This window comes from Prorops nasuta, unplaced genomic scaffold (assembly GCF_024137725.1).
Source record: "Prorops nasuta isolate Cenicafe-Biocafe unplaced genomic scaffold, Cenicafe_Pnas_1.2 PNAS00011, whole genome shotgun sequence".
In the NCBI taxonomy this organism is placed as follows: domain Eukaryota; kingdom Metazoa; phylum Arthropoda; class Insecta; order Hymenoptera; family Bethylidae; genus Prorops; species Prorops nasuta.
The window spans coordinates 1,454,865-1,476,847 of record NW_027116808.1 but is presented as its reverse complement, the minus strand read 5'-3'; the positions used below and the strand labels follow the sequence as shown (position 1 = coordinate 1,476,847).

Sequence of the window (21,983 nt, the reverse complement as noted above, 5' to 3'; positions counted from 1 at the left end):
TCACTTATTGGTGAGGTTAGATTTGTATGGTTAAGTAACTTTGATTCTTAAACCAAAATCTGTTGATTAGGATTAAGATTTCTACTTTATTTTATATATAATGGAAGAAGTTGACAATATTATTATACATTCCTTGCGTCAAATAGGCTGGTAAATATCGTTGTCTTCAATGTATAACCTGGAACTTTTCAAAATACTTAATGCTCTCCTGTTAAAGTGGGCGTATATTGTTCAAATGATATCGCTCTTCTTTTGAATTATGCGTTTTTAAATATTTTTTTTTAATTTTCTAAACGTGACAGAGGTATACTAAATGTTTTTAAAATTTCTTTAAGAGTAATTTTACCATTGTTTTAGTGACATAGAGGAAAGCATATCAAATCTAAGTAGTTTCAGCACAGAACTAGTTGTGGAAGCAACTGTAAGATGTTTAGAAACGATAAAACCAGGGTCAGGTTTGTCCACTGTATTACCTGTAAATATGGCAGCACGTTTTCGACTAGGTGCATCTCTTGCACAAGCATGTACAGTAAGTATTTGCATATCTTTATTAATCATACATTATATATTTAATAACATTCTATCATAAGCTTTTTAAAATTTCACTTTGACTTATGCTTATTCTAGGAAATTGGATACAGAGGAGATATTGGGTACCAGACATTTCTATATAGTTCAGAAGCAGACTTACGAAGAGTTTTGATGTTTTTAATTGAGAAACTACCAAAAGAAAGTGATAAGACAATTACTGAACCTACTTCTAAGATGGGCCTGTTGGAAAAAACTGTAGCATCCAGTTTATTGCAAAGTCTGTCAGCACCTTGGTTGCCTCATTACTGTCATAAACGAGGATTTAGAAATAAAGGCAGAGCAAGTGTGCCCTATAAGTCTGTAAATATTGAAATGCCTATGATTGATAAAAATGATGGTAATTCTTTAAACATAAAAAAATTGCATCAAAGAATTAGCAACACTAACAACTTTTTATTAATTTTCAGAGTATCGAGATTATTATATACATTATCAGCAGCCAGTGCCTGATCAAATGCAAAATCAGTCTTGCCTTTTGCCTTCAATAATATCATATAATGGGAGAGCTATAAATGCATGCTCAAAGGATATTACAGAATATATAGAGTGGTTAAATAATATATACCACCAAGACACAACTCCTAATAACCTTACACATAATAATTCCAACATTAATAAAAGTTTTTCATTCAAAGAAAAATTACAAGTTTCCACAGTAAGTATCTATAGATATAAATATTTTATATCAAAAAAAGTTGTTAATTAATATTGTTTTTAGGCTTCTCCTTTAAAAGGTGTTAGTAGTATAACAACTGTATCTCCAAGAGAAGAACTAACTAGTGAAGAGCAAAAGCATGAACTAGAAGCAGAAGCAATTAAAACAGAATGTGAAAATCTCAGGACTAATTTGGAAAGTTTGCAAGACGAAATTAGACAATTAAATACTAGGCTTGCACAAGTGAAAATAGCATGCCAGAATGAAGAGAAAGAGTTAAAACTGAAGGAAGAAAATACGAGAATAAAGAAAAAGATGTATGACTTACTGGAAAATGGAGAAGAAAATGTAAAAAAATTAGAAACTGCGATAGAAGCTAGTACAAATAAACTTCTCAACCTAGCGCATCAGTGGGAAAAGCATCGAGTTCCTTTGATAGAAAAATATAGAGACGAAAGAGAAAAACATTCTAGTAAAGCTGTAAGTATTTCTTATTAAATATAAATAGGGTTAAACAATAGCAACGTTTCTATTGTTTACAGACCGCTAGCCAAAAAAAGATAGATGACATAAAATTGCTAAAGGAAAAAGAAAAAATTTTGTTGGAAGAGTGCCGCAATAAAGATCAGCAGTACTCGCAATTAGTCGCGGATGTGCAAAAGCTGCCTAAAGAAGTGAACAGGTCTGCTTATACTCAACGAATTCTAGAAATAATTAATAATGTTAGAAAACAACGAGATGAAATAAATAAAGTCTTGGCTGATACGCGTGAAATTCAGAAAGAAATTAATACATTAACCGGACGACTTGAGCGTTCGTTCACAGTTGTGGACGAATTGATATTTCGAGATGCAAGAACTAACGAAGCTTCCAGGAAGGCGTATAAACTATTAGCGACATTACACTCTGATTGCAGTGAGCTTGTCAATCTGGTAGAAGAAACTGGAGCAACAGTACGAGAAATAAGAGACCTGGAGGAGCAGGTAAAATACAATGAAATTAATAATACTATGATTCTAATATAAATATAATATAAATCCACTATTATACTCTCTCTTGTTTTATATCAATGTAGATTGATTCTGAATCCTCAAAGAAAGTTGGAGCTAACTTAGAAAGAATCACAGCTGACTTAAAGCAAATGCAACAAGAAACAGCAGCTTTAACAGCTCAGCTTCAAAACAAAAATACGTGACTTTTGTCCAATAAATTATGTGAAGACTGACTGAGATGATCGTATTAATCACGATCAATGTAAAAATTTAATGCAGATATATACAATGAATTCTATGCTTGAATCATTAAACAGTAAAAATTAAATATAATTTATGTATTACCCCTATGCACAAATGAAATAGCAAATATTATAAGTGAAACGATTCCATGTAATAATTTGTTATAGTATTTATAGAAAAACGGATTATATAACAAATCATTTTAAAATGATTGACATCTCAATGATATTAATAAATATATTGGATGCCAGAGCTCAATAAAGTTATAACATTTTAATACAAAATTTAGTGATGTAAAGGGTATTGCACCCTGTATACTAGTTTGATATCAGTTTTTAACAAATTTTGCTATAATTATGTCTAATAATGATTAATTATGATGCATAATATTAAATTGAAGATATTTATAAACTGTGATTTTATTAAACCAATCATACCACGTTTTGAAAAGGTTTATGTAAACAAAACTGAAAAATTAAATTTATTTCAGCAAGTAAAAAGCAAATGCTACAAGTGCTCTTATAAATATATTTAACGATATTCATCTTCCTGATTTACATGATATCTACCAACTTCAGGAGGTATATATTCTTCAGTTTGCCTTAACTCGGGCCGTTTCTTCATTTTCTTGGCTACTTTTTCATCAAACTTTCTCTCTTCCTCTAATTTCTTCTCAATCTGCAATTCAATCTTTTCTTCATTTTCAAAGAACGTTAAAATCTTTTCTCTCTCTTCTAGCTCTTGCTTCATTTCTTGAAGTTTTGCCAGCCGTTCTTCCTTTTCTATTGCACGGTATTGTTCCTCTAAACAGATTGTCCTCTTCTTTTCCCATGCATCAAATGCCTGTTACAAAAGATTGTATTTTACATTAATTACTCAATCATATGAATATTTCTATATAATAAGGATAATATATTACCTGATATTGTGCAGCTATGTCCTTTTCAGCAAATTCACTAACTACTAGTTTAATTTTATCCTCTAAATCTTTTGTTAAATTACCTTTATACAAGTTAGTTTTTTTCAGTTCAATTAATTGATTTTTCAACATCTTAAACTCATCTGTATCTTGTTCTCCAGAAATGTGAGAATTATCATTTTCTATGAGATTGAATATTTCTTCATAAACTAATTCTTTGGTGTCCTTACTTAACCATTCTTTTATTAAGATAATTGCTGCTGCATATTTGTTGTATAAAATTAACCCTCTTAATTGTAGACTTCTACCTAAGGTATCTTTCATAAGTTTACCTTGAAAGACTAATGTTTTGCCAACCAAATGTTTTGGCTCTTTTATGTCAAAATGATCATCAAAGAATGGATTTCTTATGTACTTGACTCTTACTTTTATTATTTCATCATCCGGGTCATCTTTGACTGGTTCTGGTTCTAGTTTCCAATCTTCTGGTTTTTCTAAATATTTATGGCATGAATATGTACATAATGCATTTGATATTGGATGATCAGAATCTTCTTGTAGCATCAGTAAAACGGCTACTTTAGCTGCTGATGCATAATCTTCCTTATTTATAAAATGATCCATAAGAATATTATATGAAACATGATCAGGAATAATACCATATTCCAATCTATTATGCAAAACTGTGTGCAATGTGTTTATGTGATTGTTTTCTAAAAGATATCGAACAACAGCATAATGCGTTGAATTAAGAATGTTTGTGGCTTCAGATGATAACCTTAACTTTTGAAGTATTAATAATAATTCATCTGCATCTGTAGGGGCCTTTATAGTATTGGCAAAAATATCTGCGTCAACGGCATGGATCTTCCCCACTTGATCCAGTTTTTGTTTCAATTTAATAAACATTGCTTCAGGAGTAATTTTGTTGAGCAAGGGTGATTCGAAACGTCGATTCCACGCTTCATCGCACTTATATGCTTCCGAAAGATAAGTACGCTTGAATACTGAACTTTTCTTAAAAGCAAATAATCCCCTTCCTCCAACTTTAACTGTTTTTATCATCTTTCACTTTTTAACGTTTATTCATAACTCCTAATAGCTGTAAAATTGTAGCCTGTAGGTGCCTGTAGGTTATGTATTTAAAAATCGTCTGCTTAAGATTTAAAACGATAGTCGATTAGGAGCATGCAGGCATGAAGTAATACAAAAGTACAACAGAGAGTACTACCAGAGATGAAACGAGAGATTGCTCATGCCGTGTCCCGAAGCAATCCTTGCCGGTAGGCGGCGCTTCGATCCCATCGTTTAGCTTCCTGCAGCTTCCAAATGATTATGCCCTCGCGCCATCTATCGAAACTGATGCGAAACAACACGGCAGAGCTTCGAATAGGGTAAAACAGATCTACATTAGATAATTTTATAATTTAAGAAAATATTTTTATTTTAGCGTAGAAAGATACACGAAAATAGCATTAATTTGTTAACAAACGAAATTAATAAAAGTATTATACACATACCCTACATTGTAATAATAATGTAGGGTATGTGTATAATACTTTTATTAATTTCGTTTGTTAACAAATTAATGCTATTTTCGTGTATCTTTCTACGCTAAAATAAAAATATTTTCTTAAATTATAAAATTATCTAATGTAGATCTGTTTTACCCTATTCGAAGCTCTGCCGTGTTGTTTCGCATCAGTTTCGATAGATGGCGCGAGGGCATAATCATCTGGAAGCTGCAGGAAGCTAAACGATGGGATCGAAGCGCCGCCTACCGGCAAGGATTGCTTCGGGACACGGCATGAGCAATCTACGGTTTCACTTTCATCTCTGGTTACTACTGACTGAGTGGCAGTGAGTGGCCGATTGAACTGATTGAAGCTCAGTAGGCTCAGTAGCTGGCGCCGTTGTGCAAGAAAAGTTGAAACTAATCTGCAATGTGTTGCTTAGCATTAGTTTATGCTACCCGATGAATTTTTAGTTTCTACATTATATTATTATTTATTTTTACTCTGTGATTACAGAAAATAGTTTATATCTATTTCTTAAAATAATTTGCAGTCTCATAAGCAAATTATTACATAATGCACTGAACAATAATAAATTTTAATTTAACATTATACAGGGTGTTTCATTCTAACTTCTACACTCAATATCTTACAATAATAGTTCTATAAAAAAAAATATACTAACATATGTTTTTAGTGGCTGATATAATTTGAGTAAAACTGATTAAACTTTTGTTGGTAAAATAAAATAATACGTTAATATAATGCACCTTTTAATTAAACTGTAATCTCTTTTTTTTTTATTCATAATGCTTAGCTTAAATGGTAAATTAACACCTCTCCAGAAATGAAATCCTATTTTTAGCCATTGCAGTAATACTAGCTTTTTCATAATTAAATTCACTAAGAAATATAAATGTTTTCTAAAAACTGGACAGTTCCCTACAGGTTAATATGATACACCTTTGGAAAGTTTGAGCTTAGCTACAGAAATGTACAAAAACAAATAGTTGATAAATTAAAAACTACTTATGTGGGAACCATAATGTTACCTTCAATTTACCAATCAAAGTCAAATCAGTAGTAAGAAATTATATTTCCCATTAAACTATAAGACTTTGAAACATAGTGTAGATGATTAGTTTTTCTTGGATATTTGTGTACTAAAGTTAACAGAAACTACCTTTAAAATCATCTATAATTAACTTCACATTTTTTTCAATAAATCTTTGGTTTGAACATCAGCAACAGAAATATACTCTTTTTTGTATATAGATCAACACATTTTTAAAATTACTATAATATTACTCTAATAAGTTATAAGGAGCCGCATTATTTGGCAATTTCATTCCAGATTTTGTTATTATGTATGAAGCAACCCTCATGCCCCATAATAGACAAGTTTGTGGTGATTTTTGAGCTAAAATACCAGCTAAAAATCCGGCTACAAAAGAATCGCCTGCTCCAGTTGTATTTAATATTGGATCTGATGACACAATTGGATTGGCCTAAAAACATATTTTAAGTAATAAATCCTGTTTATTGTAAATCATATATGTATACCTTATGATTTTCTCCTTTCCCCCAGACAATCATTGATGGTGCTGATCCACCATGCGTCATAACAAAACTGCTATCGTCTGATAACCAATCTTTGCTTGCTATATTTGATGCATCCACGGTAATTCTTTTTAAATTATTAAGTTGAATTGGAATATCATAAACATCATCAAATTTGAGATTCAAAGCTTGTGCTAATGCAGTCATCTCTCTTGCATTGCCAAATACAATTTTAGCCATTCCAACCATCTCACATATTGCTGCATGATGGTCCTATTTGAAATAGTTTTTATAAAGTCTAAATACTAAATATAATAAATTTTTCTAAATGAAACAGATATTACTTTAAAAATATATACTCCATTCAGATTAAATGCAACAATAATCTTTTTCTCTTGTGCCCGCTTGACAATTTCTCTTGCAACATCCAAGCTATGTACTACAAAAAAACCTTCAAGATAAACTATCTTCACAGAATCCAAGGATAAATCACTTTTATTTAAATCATTTAAAGTATATATAGCAGCAGCTCCCAGATTTGCAACTAAGCTGCGACATTTTTCAAATTCCAATGCAACACATATTCCTGTTGAATGTATAGGTTGAACTGCATATCTGCAAACATAAAATATATAAATTTGCAAATGAACTTTTTATAGATCTATCCCGCACTAACCTAGTAATTATTCCTGATGCTGTAATTAGTTCATTTAATTTTGTACCATTACTGTCATTTCCTATACCTCCACAATAAATACAAAATCTTGAGAAATGTGTTTCATCACATAACCACTGAAGAACTCTCAAAGTATTTTGAGCTGCACCCCCCGAACTAATACTTGTCTCCAGTCTGAAACAATTAAGTGCATTTAATAAACATAAATAAAATTAATATATACATATAATAGTCCAAAAATGAACAGTAAAATTTCATGCTAAAACAAAATATATCTAAAAATTAAATATACTTATTAACTCTGTTGGCAAGTCAGCAATAAGCTTCTCTATGATATCCCTGGGAAGTTCCTTTTCATCATCTGTTTTAAGACCATACTTTCTTAATAAAGTATCATCTCTGAGACGGACATGGATATCTAACAAAGGATTGCCAAAAGCCAAAACTGCCGGACGTGCCAGATCAGATATTGCTTGTCTTAGCAACATTTGGTTGGTTATTTTTCTCTAAACGTTTGTACAACCTCTCAATTCTCATTGCTTTATTTATTCATTCTTTAATAAATATATACAAGACTATAGCAAACTGATTCTTATCATATGAAAAGAACAAAGGCTCAAAAAATTTATAGAGCTCAGAATGAAGTTTCTAGTCGTCCCTTCTCTGTACTCTGTACCCTGGTCCTTTAACTCATGTTGTTGAGTTGACATACATATGTACATATATGTATGTCTATCTGCTGATGTTAGCCTCTGCTCTGCCCTGCCCGCCCTGCCTCAATGCTTGCGCTCTGCGCCACTGTAATTTGACGTCATATCCGATCGTGGGTTTACAATATGTAGAGGGGTATTTCAACGTATTCTTGGACATCTGATCTGTGGGCATCTGTAGGTAATGTGGATATTCCTGTATTTCCTATTCGTTTTAACAATAAATTTTAGAGAATTGCTATTGTCTACTATCCTATAATTTAGTTGAAAAATAAAGACTGTGGAATAAACTGGAACTTCACTCGTTCACTTACTCCATTTGAGACGGGAAGGTGAAGCCTAAACAATGGGATTAATGGAAAGGAATGAAGGCTAACCCCATCTTGGTGATTCATAAATTGCATATAGAAGGTGTCTCTTTAATGTTCGAATATCTGAATAATTTGTACAACCGAGTGAGAAAAATCAGAGCATTTTTTTAACGAAAGCTGTATAATTTATAAGGGCCTCGTCACTAAATTACACTATTTGTTTCATCTTAAAAAGACATTTGGAGGTCACATGAAGCTAGATCATCTTATTGAGTTTTTCTAATCTGAAGAGCATTCCAAAACCTCTTTTTGCCTCTTTCATTTGATTATATATATAGTAGTTCATTACGTGATATATTTCGACTTGAAAGTAGTTTGGCTGAAGTATTATATGGCGTGGACTGTGCGTGACCGCTATTAAACACGCGCATTGAAAACTTATATTATCAGCACATATCTAACTACCTTTCAATTTGAAATATCCGGAGATAATAATCGAACTTTGATCGAACGACTGGATGAAACGATGATTTCATACAGCGTTTCTGAAAATACTTGAAATACCCGAATATGCAATAACAAGTACAGGATACTAGTAAAAAAATCACTATGGCCTTTTATATGTGGGATACTTTTCAAGGTCATATAATAATATAATCACGAAGTAGCTCCTTTAAAGTATATAACTCAATAATAAAGGTCTTATTAATTTTTATGAAATATTTCTCTATTTTTAAGATATAATATATTTAGATGTACCCAACTTTTAACACACGTTGTATACGTATAGAGACCGTGCACACTAACACAATGACAGTGAGATAAGAATGTATATTGGTGTATATGCATACTATCAGCGCAAACTATCGGTCAATTTTCGCAGTTTTTGAGTGTAATTTATTTATACGTATACAGTTATACATTAACACTTCGCTATCATTGTGTTGGTGTGCACGGTCTCTATACTATACGTTAAGTATGTAAACATGCTACGTGTTTCTGAAGTTTCTGAACAACTTTGCGATTGAGTTTCCTTCTTTCCTCTCGCCCCTCAGACTTTATACTTTCAACCCTCCCTACCGGGCAGCGATCATATGCCCGACATGCCCGTATGTACCTCGTAGTTGAGTGTTGACTGTTGCCCCCCCACCGGCTCCACCACTTTCCCCAGTCCTTATTTATTACTTCTCCTCTAGCTCCAGTCCAACTCCAGTCTTTCTTATACCTCCATGTGTCATCCTACCTCTGTTACTTCGCTCGCAAAGTCGGTAAAGTTTGTTGGTGTGCAACGCTGAGTCTACCTTATTCATGCTGTATATTTGTTTGGAGTTATTTGAAAGGGAAGACAGTGAATCAGCGAAGTCTCTGAATAAGGAATTTATAAACCTATGTTAGTTTAAAAAGGTAATTATTCTATTGACAAAATTGATATGCACGAAATTGCATCAGTACAATCAGTATGTTTATTACTGGCTTATATATTAATTTATTAAAAAAAAAATATCTTACAGCATATAGCATCATTTATTCAACATATATAGATAAATGTATAAAAAGGATTTGCAACTACCACTTAGCTTAGGTCATTGGTGTTATCATAAAGATAGATGTGTTTGTAAACAGATATTCAGCAAAATTTCCTTTGTTATAGGAGAGAATCAAGATGTTAAATCTTCTAATAGTTCTTTCTGTGTTACTTTATGGTATGTTTTACATAATTATTTGAAGTATTTCTCTCTCTTTCTCTTTCTCTACTAATTTAATCATATTTCTTATATTCATATCAAAACAAATTTTTCAGGCACTAATGCTAAATCTGTAGGGGCACCAGTCTTTAGCAAGGGATATACAGCAAAAGGTACACTATATATTCCTTATGCTGAAATTCGAGAACCTTTTTATGCCTGGTATGATGAACAATCTGGATCCAGCAGAATTGATTATTATGGAGGTAATTTTTTATCATAATAAACAATGCTTGATAAGGTTTCCATTATTACTTATTTCCAAATATTTTGTATGATTTTCTAACATTTAGGAATGGTTAAGACATTCCAGCTTTCTAAAGAAGGCGTCTTTGGAACTAGTATAAAAGTAGCCCCTATCACCACAGAAACTGAAACTAATAAATTAACATGTCTTCAAGTCAACGGCTCTCTGTCTTCTGTTATCAAACCACAAACTATTCTTCCTGATACTACTGGAATGGAGGTATCAATTACTAGTTCTCTTAAATTTTTATGTTAATATATTTTTATATTAAATTTCAGTGTATTGGAGAAGAAGTTATTAATGGATTGCCATGTGAGAAATGGAGGATTGTAGACAGTTTTGGAGAGAAAACAAATAAATATACTCTCTGGATACGTTATAAGGTATAAATAATTTGTTTTATTTCATAATAACTCAGTCATTGCATGATCATACCATATTATTACAGAAATCAGCATCTTTACCCAAAATGAAAGAGCCTATTCCAGTCAGGTATGAGATGAGAGGATTTAACAGTTTATTAGGCTCTCACTATGATCACTACTATTTAGAATATGACTGGTATTCCTCTGAAACTCCTGATTCTGAAGTATTCCAAGTAACTGAAAGTAAGCAATGATCAAAAATGTAAAATAATAAATACAAAAACTTACCATTGTATGTGGTAAAAATTTTTTTTAGATTCAACATGTGTGAGCTTTCCTGGTCCTGGAATAAAGCACATCTACACATTTAATCCAATGCAAGAATTTGTTCACAATTACGACGGACACGTTAATGAAGCCTTTGATACATTTAAGAACGCTCATAATAAAAATTATAAGGACAATATAGAGCATTCAAAGAGGAAAGAAATATTCAGACAAAACATGAGATTTATTCATTCAACCAATCGAGCCAATAAGGGCTACCAATTGGCATCCAATCATTTATCTGACAGAAATGAGTTTGAGTTGAGCTTATTACGAGGAAAGCAATACACAAAAGGATACAATGGTGGTCAGTCATTCCCTCATGATATTGAAAAGGATAGTGCTGATGTACCAGATAGCTGGGATTGGAGACTTTATGGGGCAGTTACACCAGTTAAAGGTAAATATACTAATTTTTATTTAGAAATTTTAAATTTTAACAGAAAATACATGCCTTTGATTATCTAGATCAGTCTGTTTGTGGCTCTTGCTGGAGTTTTGGTACAACCGGAGCAGTTGAAGGAGCATATTTTATGAAATACCAAAAACTAGTTCGTTTATCGCAACAGGTGAGTAAAAGAAATCTGAAAAAATATATTTCATTAATTCCTTGTGTATATGTTTATTCACTTTTAGGCTTTAATTGATTGCTCGTGGGGATTTGGAAATAATGGATGTGACGGCGGTGAAGATTTCCGTTCTTATCAGTGGATAATGAAGCACGGAGGTCTTCCTACTGAAGAAGATTACGGTGGCTACTTGGGACAGGACGGATATTGCCATGTCGATAATGTTACACAAACAGCTAAAATTACTGGATACGTTAATGTAACGCCAAAGAACGCGGATGCTTTAAAACTTGCAATTTTCAAACACGGTCCAATTTCTATTGCGATTGATGCTTCTCAAAAAACATTCTCCTTCTATTCTAATGGTGTTTATTATGATCCTAATTGTGGTAAGTATAATGGATCGAGTGAATAAGATTAAAATGTTAGTGGTTCTTGATAATTAATGAAAATGATTTATTTACAGGGAACACAGAGGAATCCCTAGATCACGCAGTTCTAGCAGTTGGTTACGGAACTATGAATGGACAAGGTTATTGGCTGGTGAAAAATTCTTGGTCCAACTACTGGGGTAATGATGGCTATATACTTATGGCGCAAAAAGATGATAATTGTGGAGTACTTCTTACCCCTACCTATGTTACTATGTAAATGAATCTTTAAAAGTAATTTGTATTTAAAATCAAAGGGCTATGAAAATGAACAAAGATAAAACCAAGTTAGGCTCTTATTTTTAATTGTTACCCGTATAAATAAATAATAAAATGTATGTTTTTATTAAATATTTTTATAGAGTCCGAGAATAAAACTCGATAATAAAACTTATATAATACTGGATTTGTAAAAAAATAAATGACAATGTTTTTGTACACGAATATATAATAATTTTATCCTTTAACATACGTTATCAGGCTCTTCTACAGCAGGGATTACTGAAACTGAATAAATAACTGTACAAAAAGATCGAATTTATTCAGAGATTAGCATTAAAGTCTGTCGTTCAATATACATTACATGTGTTCTTTTCTTTATAGCTATTACTTTTGTCTGATATTCTTTTACATTATAGTTAAAATTAGCCATTATAAATTTTGTATACAGATTTCGTGCTTAAACATACCTATAAGACAACAAGATTTTTCAAATCTTAAAAATATATATCATGTGAATATTAAATACATTAATTATTTCAGTGAAAAGATAAAAAAATCTGAAATTGTTTAAATAAATTATTAATCCTATAGCTGGAAATAAGATTTTCCGATTTATCTTTAAGAGATATAAGGAGTTACGCAATTTCATGTTTAACTTAAGTTTCTTTAGTTTCTTCTAAATTGTCTGTTAGTATATTTCATGTTTGCTTTGATATCATAGCCGCCGAATACTTTATAATTTATATCAGAATATCTCCAGAAAGTTTGTAGATTTTAATCTGTGATTTCCTCTTTTCAATAATCATTATGAATGGAGGTATAAATTTCTTGATTAACTGACATTCAATCGACTTAGATTAAGATAGATATATTATCAAATTTTTGATAATTGGATTTGGAAGTACTTGGAACTCGGAACAATTTTGTTACGATTTTGATATGGATGGTTCTAAAAATATATTTCTTTTCGTTGATTATTCCCTTTAAATTATTAAAAATGACTTAATATTAACACAATAATTAGTCAACTGTTAAAAAATCTATATTCAGAATGCAGTGCTTATTAATGAAATCAAAGATATTCTTACATTTCAATTTTAAACTAATTAATACGTAGTTTGAAAATATTGCAATAATCTTGATCTCGGAAGGAATGAATCACGTATATATCGTTCAATTGGCAATAACATTTTGTACGCTTCACACCCGGAAGGTAGAAAAACGTTGATTTAAGTACATTATAGGATAAGTAGAAATGGATCCATTACTGTACGTATTTATACATTTAATGAAAGTATGCAATGAATACTCTGAAAGCTCACGGTAAACGTTCATACTTTGTGCCTTTATAATTTTTTCATTTACCATCAATTACTTTCTTCCGTGGACCATAGTTAAAGTCAGTAAAAACGCATCATGTTTTTTTAAGAAACATTCGACACTCTATTAACCAATGTTTCAAAGCTTCTCTATGTTTATCACCGTAGACTTTTCTCCAAAATAATTTCTCATGGAAACTGAAATTAGTTGGTTTAAAGAAAGCCCATTTCTAACGCGTTATATAAAGACTGAGTGTCGGAGTGGCTATTTATCCTCCAGAAGGGAAAATTGTGAGCACGAGCCGCGGTTTCTTCATCAGAATCATCACCAATAACAACATAGGTACACCTGCGTCCATATCTAGCTACGACTCTTCCAAAACAACTCTCTTTTCCAATTTTCGAGGCGGAATAAATGTTCTCGATAGGAAAGATGCCTCCGATTCCAAAAAGAAGCACTTTGGATAACGCTGGCACAAGCTGGGTAGTCGTGACCAAAATATTGATGCAATGACTTCTCTTGTTGATCAAATTCAGACATTTTACAGCCGATGTCAACCAATTATCCGTAAGAACCTCGATCTCTGATCGCAGCTGCATCCACTGTTCTCGTTTCTGAGGTCCTAGCAAACCACCAACGTTGTTTCTATAGTTGGAGTAAATTTCTTTGATCTTTCTGTAACGGAATGCTAGTTTTCTCATCCAGTCGACCCCTCCGCGGACACCTGAAGCCAGACAGATCCCGTTATTGGCGGATGCGCCCTGAAATCCATCGAGTACAAAATTGTACGTTGATAAATCCTGACCATTGTCGTCGGATGACACGTCGTCTATGTGAACTTGATCGCAATCCTAAAAGATACAGCAAATATTACTAGAGCTTTGTACATTTTTTCAGATTTCGAAGAGTACCTCGACATCGTTGAAGAAGAAATGTGTGTCTGCCAAATTAAAAATCATCTCTTCCATCCTAAAAGCCACCTGGGCTAGTAGAGTGGGGTCTTTACGGTGTTTCGAAGCGAATTGTCCAGTGAGGAGAGAGTGAAATACCACTATGGTTTCATCGAGGTCCCAGATGAATATCCGTTCAGGACCGGCTTCGGTGGTGTCTGCGGAGCCTATACTATTTCCGCTTCCGCTCTGTCGTCTTCCGCGCTTGCACGGCTTCGCTGTCGCCCCTGAAAGGTGGATTCCTTGTAGATTATTCGATAATTCCCTCGACTAACACAACGCATCGACTAAAAGGTTTATAAACAGTATACACAAATTCGTCTAGTATTAGCTAAACAATCATTGAAACGCTATTGATTCGAATAAAATAAAATGCAATAAACAAACACACGTACTAATCGGGTTACCTTCGACGTTTGCGGTTTCTCTTGCAGTCAAGTCACTCGCATCGTGTACTGTCGTTTCCAGTGTCAACGCTGGCTTCGTAGAATCTGCAAGAGATGCGTTACTTAATGGAAATAATTTCTATTATATTTCATCTGCTCTTAAAAAAATAATAACTTACCCGCGAAATTCAAATTTCCAATGTTGAAAGATGCTGGTGTTGCATGGTATCCAGGCATCGGATAATAACTAGAATACTGTAATGGTACCCTCTCATTTCCGTACACACCGTAAGCACTGTAGTCCAATTTCTGAAATGTATTTCACAATTTTAGTATCAACGCTGCACATACGAGTGATTTGAAACAATTCTTGATCTTACTTGAGAGGCAGAAGAAATATTTTGACCCACTGTTGGAAAAGTGGTGGTGCCACTGTTGTAAGTTGCGTACGACGAGTATTGGGCCATCGAGCTTGGCGTCGTGTAAGAACTTAAATAAGTCCCTTGCAGACCGGAAGTGTTTTTGGAAGGAGTCGTTGATCCGTAAGGCGAATTGTACAGACTACGATACAATCAATTAATCGACAATTCAAATATCACGATTTTTATTAATCGCGATGCAACCCAATACTGACTCAATTCTATAATAATAATAATAATATGATAATCTGATATAATCGAAAGCGCGTTACGAATTAATGAAGTCGATCAACGTTATTATTTAACATTGGCAGAATTTTGGGTAATTTTATAATGGGTTTTGGTAAGTTTACGTAATTCGATACAGTTTTTGAGTTCAACCTGTTGTAGTATTGGTGATTGCTGCTGTAAAGCGAGCTGTAATCGGCTTTTTCCATGGAGTCCGGATATTCCTGTTCTTTCTCCTCGGCATTTTCATCGATGTATAAGTCACCACCGGGTACGCTCTCGTTCTCCGGACAATCCTGGACCTCGTTCTTAACTTCAGCCTCTAGAGGAAGGTCATCGATCAATGTACAATAATTTACGTAGAACAAATTATTATTCTCAATGACAATTGCAGATGTTAATAAACGTTTTCAGGTAAAAGGAAGGAGGATGGAGATAGACTTGGAGGGGGGGGGGGGGGGGCAGTTAGAAAGACGATGCCAGACAAGAAATATCGATAAGATACGCCATTGCAATCAAGAATTTTATACGTACCATTGTTAGAGTTGCGAGGGTGCTGCACCGAGGCCTCGGTCGACGAGGACACGTTCCCAGCATTATCTAACACCCCGGCAGGTTTCGTAGGGTCATTGTCTTCGGTTAACATATCACTGCAACTAATAAATTATTATCAGCTACTTTTTGTTATTCAGTGTGCACTCGAAGTTTTGAGACACTTAAATTTATTATGCCAGTGTAAAAGAACGGAATAAATTACGAAGGACACACGTGCTTTCTATGAATACAGTTGATCCACATAACGCACATAGTGTCAGAAACGTTCCTAAAACGTTCCAACGTGCTTCAGCAACGTTCCTGACACTACGCGGGCTAATTTATCGAACATTGAAGGCACATGGCTGGGACGTTCCAGGAGTAGAGTGAGGTCCCGATTGTTTTTGAAGAAAACAGTGGGCGCCTGTTATAAAATTTCGAACACAATTTCTCGAAATATTACAAGTGATTTTGTTGATGAATGTTAACCGATTTGTTGGTATTTAGCCTCGATCATCAACTACGAATTGCACGATGGAAGAGGTGGGGTAGCCGGATGGGTAGGCGGATACAACGGGACGGAGTAGCCAGCCAATGAAGTTTCCTTTCACGACTTTGCACGACGTTTTACACCGTGTATTCTTTATGTTGCCAAGTCACTATCTGTCTGTGCTCCGCCCTTATTCGTGTACATACTATAGCTAAAACCAGATTCCTCCATGCTACCTTACTCAAGGTTAAGCTTATTGGTCAACCACTATTCTTCAATTTATTTTTCCTCTCTTCAACCCTTCCATTCCGTTAAAACTGTTCGATAGATATTCGAGAGAACCCTCCTCCATGTGAAATATCACCGACGCCATTGTGTCTCGAAAAATGTTAAATTTCAAATTTTAGAAAAATGTTACAGCGCCCTCATCCTTTCCGCGTCTGAAGTTACTTTCAACAGCACCAATGCCTGTGGTTGATAAACGAACTAAACAGTACCTCTACAACACACTTGACTAAAAGATGCCTAAAAGATGTCTTTAAGTTTTTTGATGCTCTGTGGGTATAGTCGTTAACGAATCGAACAATGTACTCGAACGGCGTGATTGCATGTGAATCAAACTTGAATATCAGGTAGTGTTATGATCTAATATAATAACTGTCCAAGCAACAAATACAGTATAATTAAGCTTGTGCATTCGTCGGGTTTCAAAACAAAAGCTTTGCCTGCATTATTTTTGTATCTGATTGATTCGTATCATCACTGTAATTGGTTATCGATCCTTCAGAACTTTCCAAGTTCTTTTCTTTATCTTTTTGATTGGAACTCGAGCGAATTTTCGAATCAGTTCACTGTGCCAGCGAGGTTGGAATTATTAAAAAAAAAAGCTGATCCATACACGTCTGAGGGAGATACGAAAAACGCAGCGATTGCCAGAACCAAACTCCTCGAAGACACTTTATCGCACGAGGATTTCGCTGAATTTGCAGAGTTTGTTATTCGGTGGCTGGGAATATTTTGTGCGATCGCAAATAAAGGTTAAAGAAGTGTAGAGGGAATAAGGAGAAATGGGAAGAGAGAAAAAATATGGAAGAAATTGCGAGGAGAGGTAGGGACCGCTGTGTGCAGTAGTGAGCTTATGTGCGACATTCGTTCCACGAATGGTCCGCTCGTGTTTGCAGAAGCCGAAAGAAAAACAAAACGGAACAAAAGGAAAGAACAATAGGTCACCCAAGCTAAAATCCCAAGTGACCTGGCCTCTTCGAAACTACATCCTCCACACATTCGTTGAAATTCTTTTTACTCCTATTGGAAAAAGCTTGTGCTTCTCAAGGATCTTCGAAACTTTTTACAACTGCCTGAAAAATTTTATTGCCTACATAGTATATACTTGGTGTCAAAAGTTTTTCTCAAACATTCCAACATGCCTGCAGACTTGATTTATCAATTTGGACCGTTTTTTACGCAATTTTGCCTTTCAGTGGATTCTCTATTCCTATTCGATCAATGAGAGTGTATGGAAATCGATGGATTGAACGAAGAAAGAAAATTACTTCGTGTTAAGTCCACTTGACATTTCGAGTTTGCCAAGCGAAACGCCAGGGACGAATGGAGAATCGAGTTACAACTTGGAAATATTGCAACGAAACACATGCTTTCGCGTTTCAAAGAGTCACGTGGGAACGTCAATGAAGAAATCCACGCATTTTTCCCTATTCTCCCACGCGGAAAAACTGAAAAAAATTTTACAATTTCCATCGCACCGTTGCAAGAGCAGATGTCGTTTACAATTTGGCATGCGTTAATCGTGCATCTCATCTCGTCTCGTTACTGCCAATGGATGTTAATTGGCAAACCGACGCTGAATTAAGCGCTTTTATCCAAGCGACGGCACTTGTCACGTACGATCAAAAGTAAAAAACAACAAAACCTCTTTTTCCGTTTGAAAAATATCCTGAAAGCTGAAAAACTAGACGAGCTTTCAAAGATTCTAAAAAGTAAGCAAAAAACATGGTAATAAAACTATGCTAAAGATTGGTTGAAACCTCGTATAGAACAGGTGGACAGAGGATTCTGCGCCAGCAGTAAGTTGGCGGATCAGGGAAATCCGACGAGTCCTGTAGGCAGGAGCATCGTAGTCCCTCTGTCACTACGCTTGTTTATCCTTGAATCCTTCCTCTCCCTCTGTCTCTCCGTCGTTGAATTTTCCACGAAAGCTCACTTTTCTCGCACTTTCCACGACCACGAGAACATCGCGCACCACCTGTCGGTTCCCAGGAGGAAAGGGATAGCCGGCCGGGTCTGGCAGACGGGAAAAATCCGGGAAGATCCGGATGCGTGGGACTCGAGAAGGAACGAGACACGTTTATCCTGGGTTGGCTTCGCCGGTAGAGGGAGCTGAATGGCCAGGATGGCTTCGGGGGCGGCAGGAATAAACGCAGGGTGGAGCGTCCTGTCGACGCAACGGGAATGGAAGCTTGCAAATATCAACAAGCTCGTCTCGTACTCGAGGCGATAAACTTTTTAGGAAATTCCGACGCCAGAAAATTTGTCTCTGCTGGATCCGACGGTCACCGCTGTCCGTGGAACTCTGAGCATGCGAAATGTCGCCAGTGCCACCCCCGCCCGGTGGTCACGTGGTCGAGCGAGTCTCGAATCCCTCTCTATTCCCGTGACTCCCCTGCTTCCCCTTCCCCATATGTATCTATCTCCCTCTCTTTTGCTTCTCTCTGCTCTTACCAACCCCATCTAGATGTCTCTCTCTCTCTGTCTCTCTCCATTCCTTTGTTGAAACGCTCGACTCTCTTTGTCTCCCGCTCTTCTCGTTCAGCTTCCACTTACACCAGTGCACCCAGCTCTCTCCTTTTCTAAACAAAGAGCAACGTTTTACCACACTACCTAGTCTACCTATCGTCATATCTCGCTTTATTATCCTAATCCGTTCCCCCTTCATCGAATACCAAAACGTTGGTAATTCTTGATTGTTCCAACGCACAATTAGATGGATCATTTTTTGTCGTCCAACTTTCTCCAGTCAGACACATTTTTCTTTAACGACTAAAGGGTTGTTCATCGAAGGTTAAAGATAGGCAAGACCAAAATTAACAATTAACCTGATGTAGTTTCCATCAGCGGTTCTTTTTTCTTTAATTAATCGCGGGAAAGGAGAATTTTCTTTCAGAACGCGAATCTTCCGAGTCTGTGGACTCGTATACGACAACAATTTAATTTAGTGATTTAATAAGTTTCGTATCTTTGCTTAGAATTCCTGTCAATGTCGTTTCTTATCACGAATTGCTCAAAACTGACGCCGACAGGTTTCCGAAAGCCGGCGGAGTTTCTCCTCTCCCGAATGCTAATTGGAATCTTGATAAGGCCAGAATGCAAAACTCCGCTAAGAGTGAAGCCTCTTTTTTCTCATCCTCTGCCACCTTCTCACTTTTTTTTATCGGCCACCGACTGATTTCGGCAGGACGACAAATTTGCCGGCCAATTTCTCTCATCGACAATGTATTTTTTACGAATACCCAAAAAGCGAGCACGAGTCGCAAATTTTTTTCTTTCCACGCTAATTTCAAGAATTCGTAAGGAAATTAATTGGACGAATAAAAATTGACGGTAAATGAAACTAATACAAGAATTTTATGTCTATTCGTTAAAATATAATCATTAACAGCATCAAAGTTTTTGTGATAAATAAAGAATATTGTGCTGAAAGATTTCTGTCTTTTTGTAATATATTATTAGCAAAGATTTTTTCTCCAAATTCGATTCTACTATTTGAATCTAACAACAGCTTTCCATGGAACAGAGACTGTTAGTTGTTCCTGGTTAAATACGGGGGATACCGTCCGTTATTTTGCACCGCGATCTCCGTCGCTTCTTTATCGATGATGGGGAATTCTTGACGGGAGGTCCAGTACCTACTTTGTCATACACACGCCGTTTTCTCGGAATCACTCTCCCACTTTTTCGCCTTTTATCGATCGAGCCAACGATAATCTCCCCTGTGTTTGTAGTTCCGCGCGAAATCAAATTTCTCAAATAGTATCCTTCTTTGTTTCTTTAGCCGCATGCATCTCTCTCGCTGTACTTGTTTGGAAAACAGTAACGTAAACGCAACACGGCCGAATGAATTCACGAGTACAAAAAGGTCAATTCTGTTTACGATTGGTTATTATATCCTCGGTGAGGCCAATGGTTCCAGTTTATTTACAAACATTTGTCGAGCTCTCTGTGACAAAGAGCTTTCCACGTAAATGTTGGATGGGACATGGGTTGCCATGAATAATGAATGCGGTTACGAGAGCTTTGCACTCCTCGATTATGATAATACTCTGGAACAGGGGCTAGGACCTAATAACTTCTAACCTCTTTCGCCACATCAAGACTTTTAGCCCCCAAGGAACGGATAGGGTTTCGCGTTAAATTTTATAACCTTCCAACCGAATAACTAGAGGCTCCGTCTTATGGAAGTTGCTTGCTTTTCGAGTGGTGAATATTAAATAATAAACGTTTAAAAAACGCTATATGAAGTTTTATTCTTAGAACGACAAAGGGGATTATCGGCTTTTACATAATACGATGTTGGAGCGTGACCCATGGCTCCCTTAGGCTCACGGGCAAACCTAATTTTGCAGACTTGTCCGTTTTTACGGAAGAATGCACTTTTGGAATTCATCCTGAATTAAGAGAAATCTGAAGGCCATTTCTACCCGCCTTTTCTTCCCCATTGATTGTTTCAGTCCCTTTTCTAAACTTCTCTGTATTTTTCAGATATCAAGATTTTAACAATTGGCTTGGAAGATATCTCAATGGGAGGGAATTTGACGGGAAATTGAGAGTAATGGAGATATACGTGGAAAAGCAGCAGGAATAGTGTCTGTATATATATATACACTGTACGGTATAGCATGTGGCTTGGCCAAGGTATACCGGAGAAAAAGTGAAGTGGAGTTTTATACCTTTTGATATAATGGCATGATGGCTTACCACGAAACTGTATATTCTGTCTTCCCGGTCCAACCCTTATGGGTAGACAAGTGCCGTACTAAACAAAAAATCTGTAAGGTAACCCCGAGACATGGAATATGCGGGATTATTATCCAAACACTCACCGATTAAACAAAATCGAGTAGTTGTGATAGAATTATATATTGAAACTTTGCAAAATAATATAAGGAACAAATGTGCCATCTTCTTGCAAATTTCATAATTTATTTCAATGGGCTAAGACACTCAAGTATTGTTTTGAGTAATAAACTTGAGAAGGTACGAATTGCAAAGGTAGAATTTTAAGGTGAATGAAAATGTTAAAAAAACGGAGTGGCATCTTCTTGGAGGGTGATTTGCCTCATTTAGCGGAGACGCTACAGTATAGCTTTAGTAACTAGAAAGGTTTCCAGAGCAGTCGCGAAAAGGAGAGTGAAATTTGAAGGTAATATTTGGAACTGGCCAGTAGAAAGATTCTGATGGATCTTTCCACCTCGTGATCGACGCCACTGCTTGGATACTCGGATTTCACGACATGTTTACAAAGATCCTAGAGATAAGTTGAGAATGGCCGCCACAGCCCCATG

At 35.4% G+C, this 21,983-nt stretch overlaps 5 protein-coding genes across 8 annotated transcripts; 2 read left to right on the top strand and 3 right to left on the bottom strand.

Moving 5' to 3' along the window:
• Positions 1-10: 10 nt before the first annotated feature.
• LOC136777730 (coiled-coil domain-containing protein 22 homolog) lies at positions 11-2,461 on the top strand. The gene is made up of 7 exons (XM_066734247.1): positions 11-150; positions 358-529; positions 628-928; positions 999-1,246; positions 1,310-1,726; positions 1,789-2,229; positions 2,322-2,461. Exons 1-7 carry the CDS (start codon positions 101-103, stop codon positions 2,439-2,441), a joined length of 1,749 nt encoding a protein of 582 aa, XP_066590344.1. The 5' UTR covers positions 11-100; the 3' UTR covers positions 2,442-2,461.
• A 526-nt stretch (positions 2,462-2,987) lies between these two features.
• LOC136777733 (uncharacterized) lies at positions 2,988-4,595 on the bottom strand. The gene is made up of 2 exons (XM_066734254.1): positions 3,401-4,595; positions 2,988-3,324 (listed from the first exon to the last, which is right to left on the bottom strand). Exons 1-2 carry the CDS (start codon positions 4,463-4,465, stop codon positions 3,013-3,015), a joined length of 1,377 nt encoding a protein of 458 aa, XP_066590351.1. The 5' UTR covers positions 4,466-4,595; the 3' UTR covers positions 2,988-3,012.
• A 1,075-nt stretch (positions 4,596-5,670) lies between these two features.
• On the bottom strand, positions 5,671-7,935 carry LOC136777734 (uncharacterized). The gene is made up of 5 exons (XM_066734255.1): positions 7,451-7,935; positions 7,151-7,324; positions 6,819-7,089; positions 6,478-6,747; positions 5,671-6,422 (listed from the first exon to the last, which is right to left on the bottom strand). The coding sequence occupies exons 1-5, from the start codon at positions 7,636-7,638 to the stop codon at positions 6,219-6,221; spliced, it is 1,107 nt and encodes a 368-aa protein (XP_066590352.1). The 5' UTR covers positions 7,639-7,935; the 3' UTR covers positions 5,671-6,218.
• Positions 7,936-8,132: 197 nt separating this feature from the next.
• 26-29-p (C1 family peptidase 26-29-p) lies at positions 8,133-12,293 on the top strand. 2 transcript variants are annotated; one of them, XM_066734249.1, is made up of 10 exons: positions 8,133-8,271; positions 9,823-9,874; positions 9,973-10,122; positions 10,210-10,382; positions 10,442-10,546; positions 10,612-10,771; positions 10,845-11,255; positions 11,324-11,424; positions 11,492-11,813; positions 11,891-12,293. In XM_066734249.1, exons 2-10 carry the CDS (start codon positions 9,835-9,837, stop codon positions 12,073-12,075), a joined length of 1,647 nt encoding a protein of 548 aa, XP_066590346.1. In that variant the 5' UTR covers positions 8,133-8,271; positions 9,823-9,834; the 3' UTR covers positions 12,076-12,293. The 2 variants fall into 2 exon arrangements, with proteins under 2 accessions (XP_066590346.1, XP_066590345.1); XM_066734248.1 differs by lacking the exon at positions 8,133-8,271 and adding an exon at positions 9,171-9,575.
• A 78-nt stretch (positions 12,294-12,371) lies between these two features.
• eya (eya transcriptional coactivator and phosphatase 2) lies at positions 12,372-18,975 on the bottom strand. Of its 3 annotated transcripts, XM_066734252.1 has the most exons (9): positions 18,450-18,975; positions 15,915-16,036; positions 15,534-15,702; positions 15,114-15,294; positions 14,913-15,042; positions 14,743-14,838; positions 14,309-14,574; positions 14,203-14,248; positions 12,372-14,121 (listed from the first exon to the last, which is right to left on the bottom strand). In XM_066734252.1, exons 2-9 carry the CDS (start codon positions 16,024-16,026, stop codon positions 13,610-13,612), a joined length of 1,512 nt encoding a protein of 503 aa, XP_066590349.1. In that variant the 5' UTR covers positions 16,027-16,036; positions 18,450-18,975; the 3' UTR covers positions 12,372-13,609. The 3 variants fall into 3 exon arrangements, with proteins under 3 accessions (XP_066590349.1, XP_066590347.1, XP_066590348.1); XM_066734250.1 differs by having other exon boundaries at positions 12,372-14,248; XM_066734251.1 differs by having other exon boundaries at positions 12,372-14,248; positions 14,755-14,838.
• Between the last annotated feature and the right edge of the window lie 3,008 nt (positions 18,976-21,983).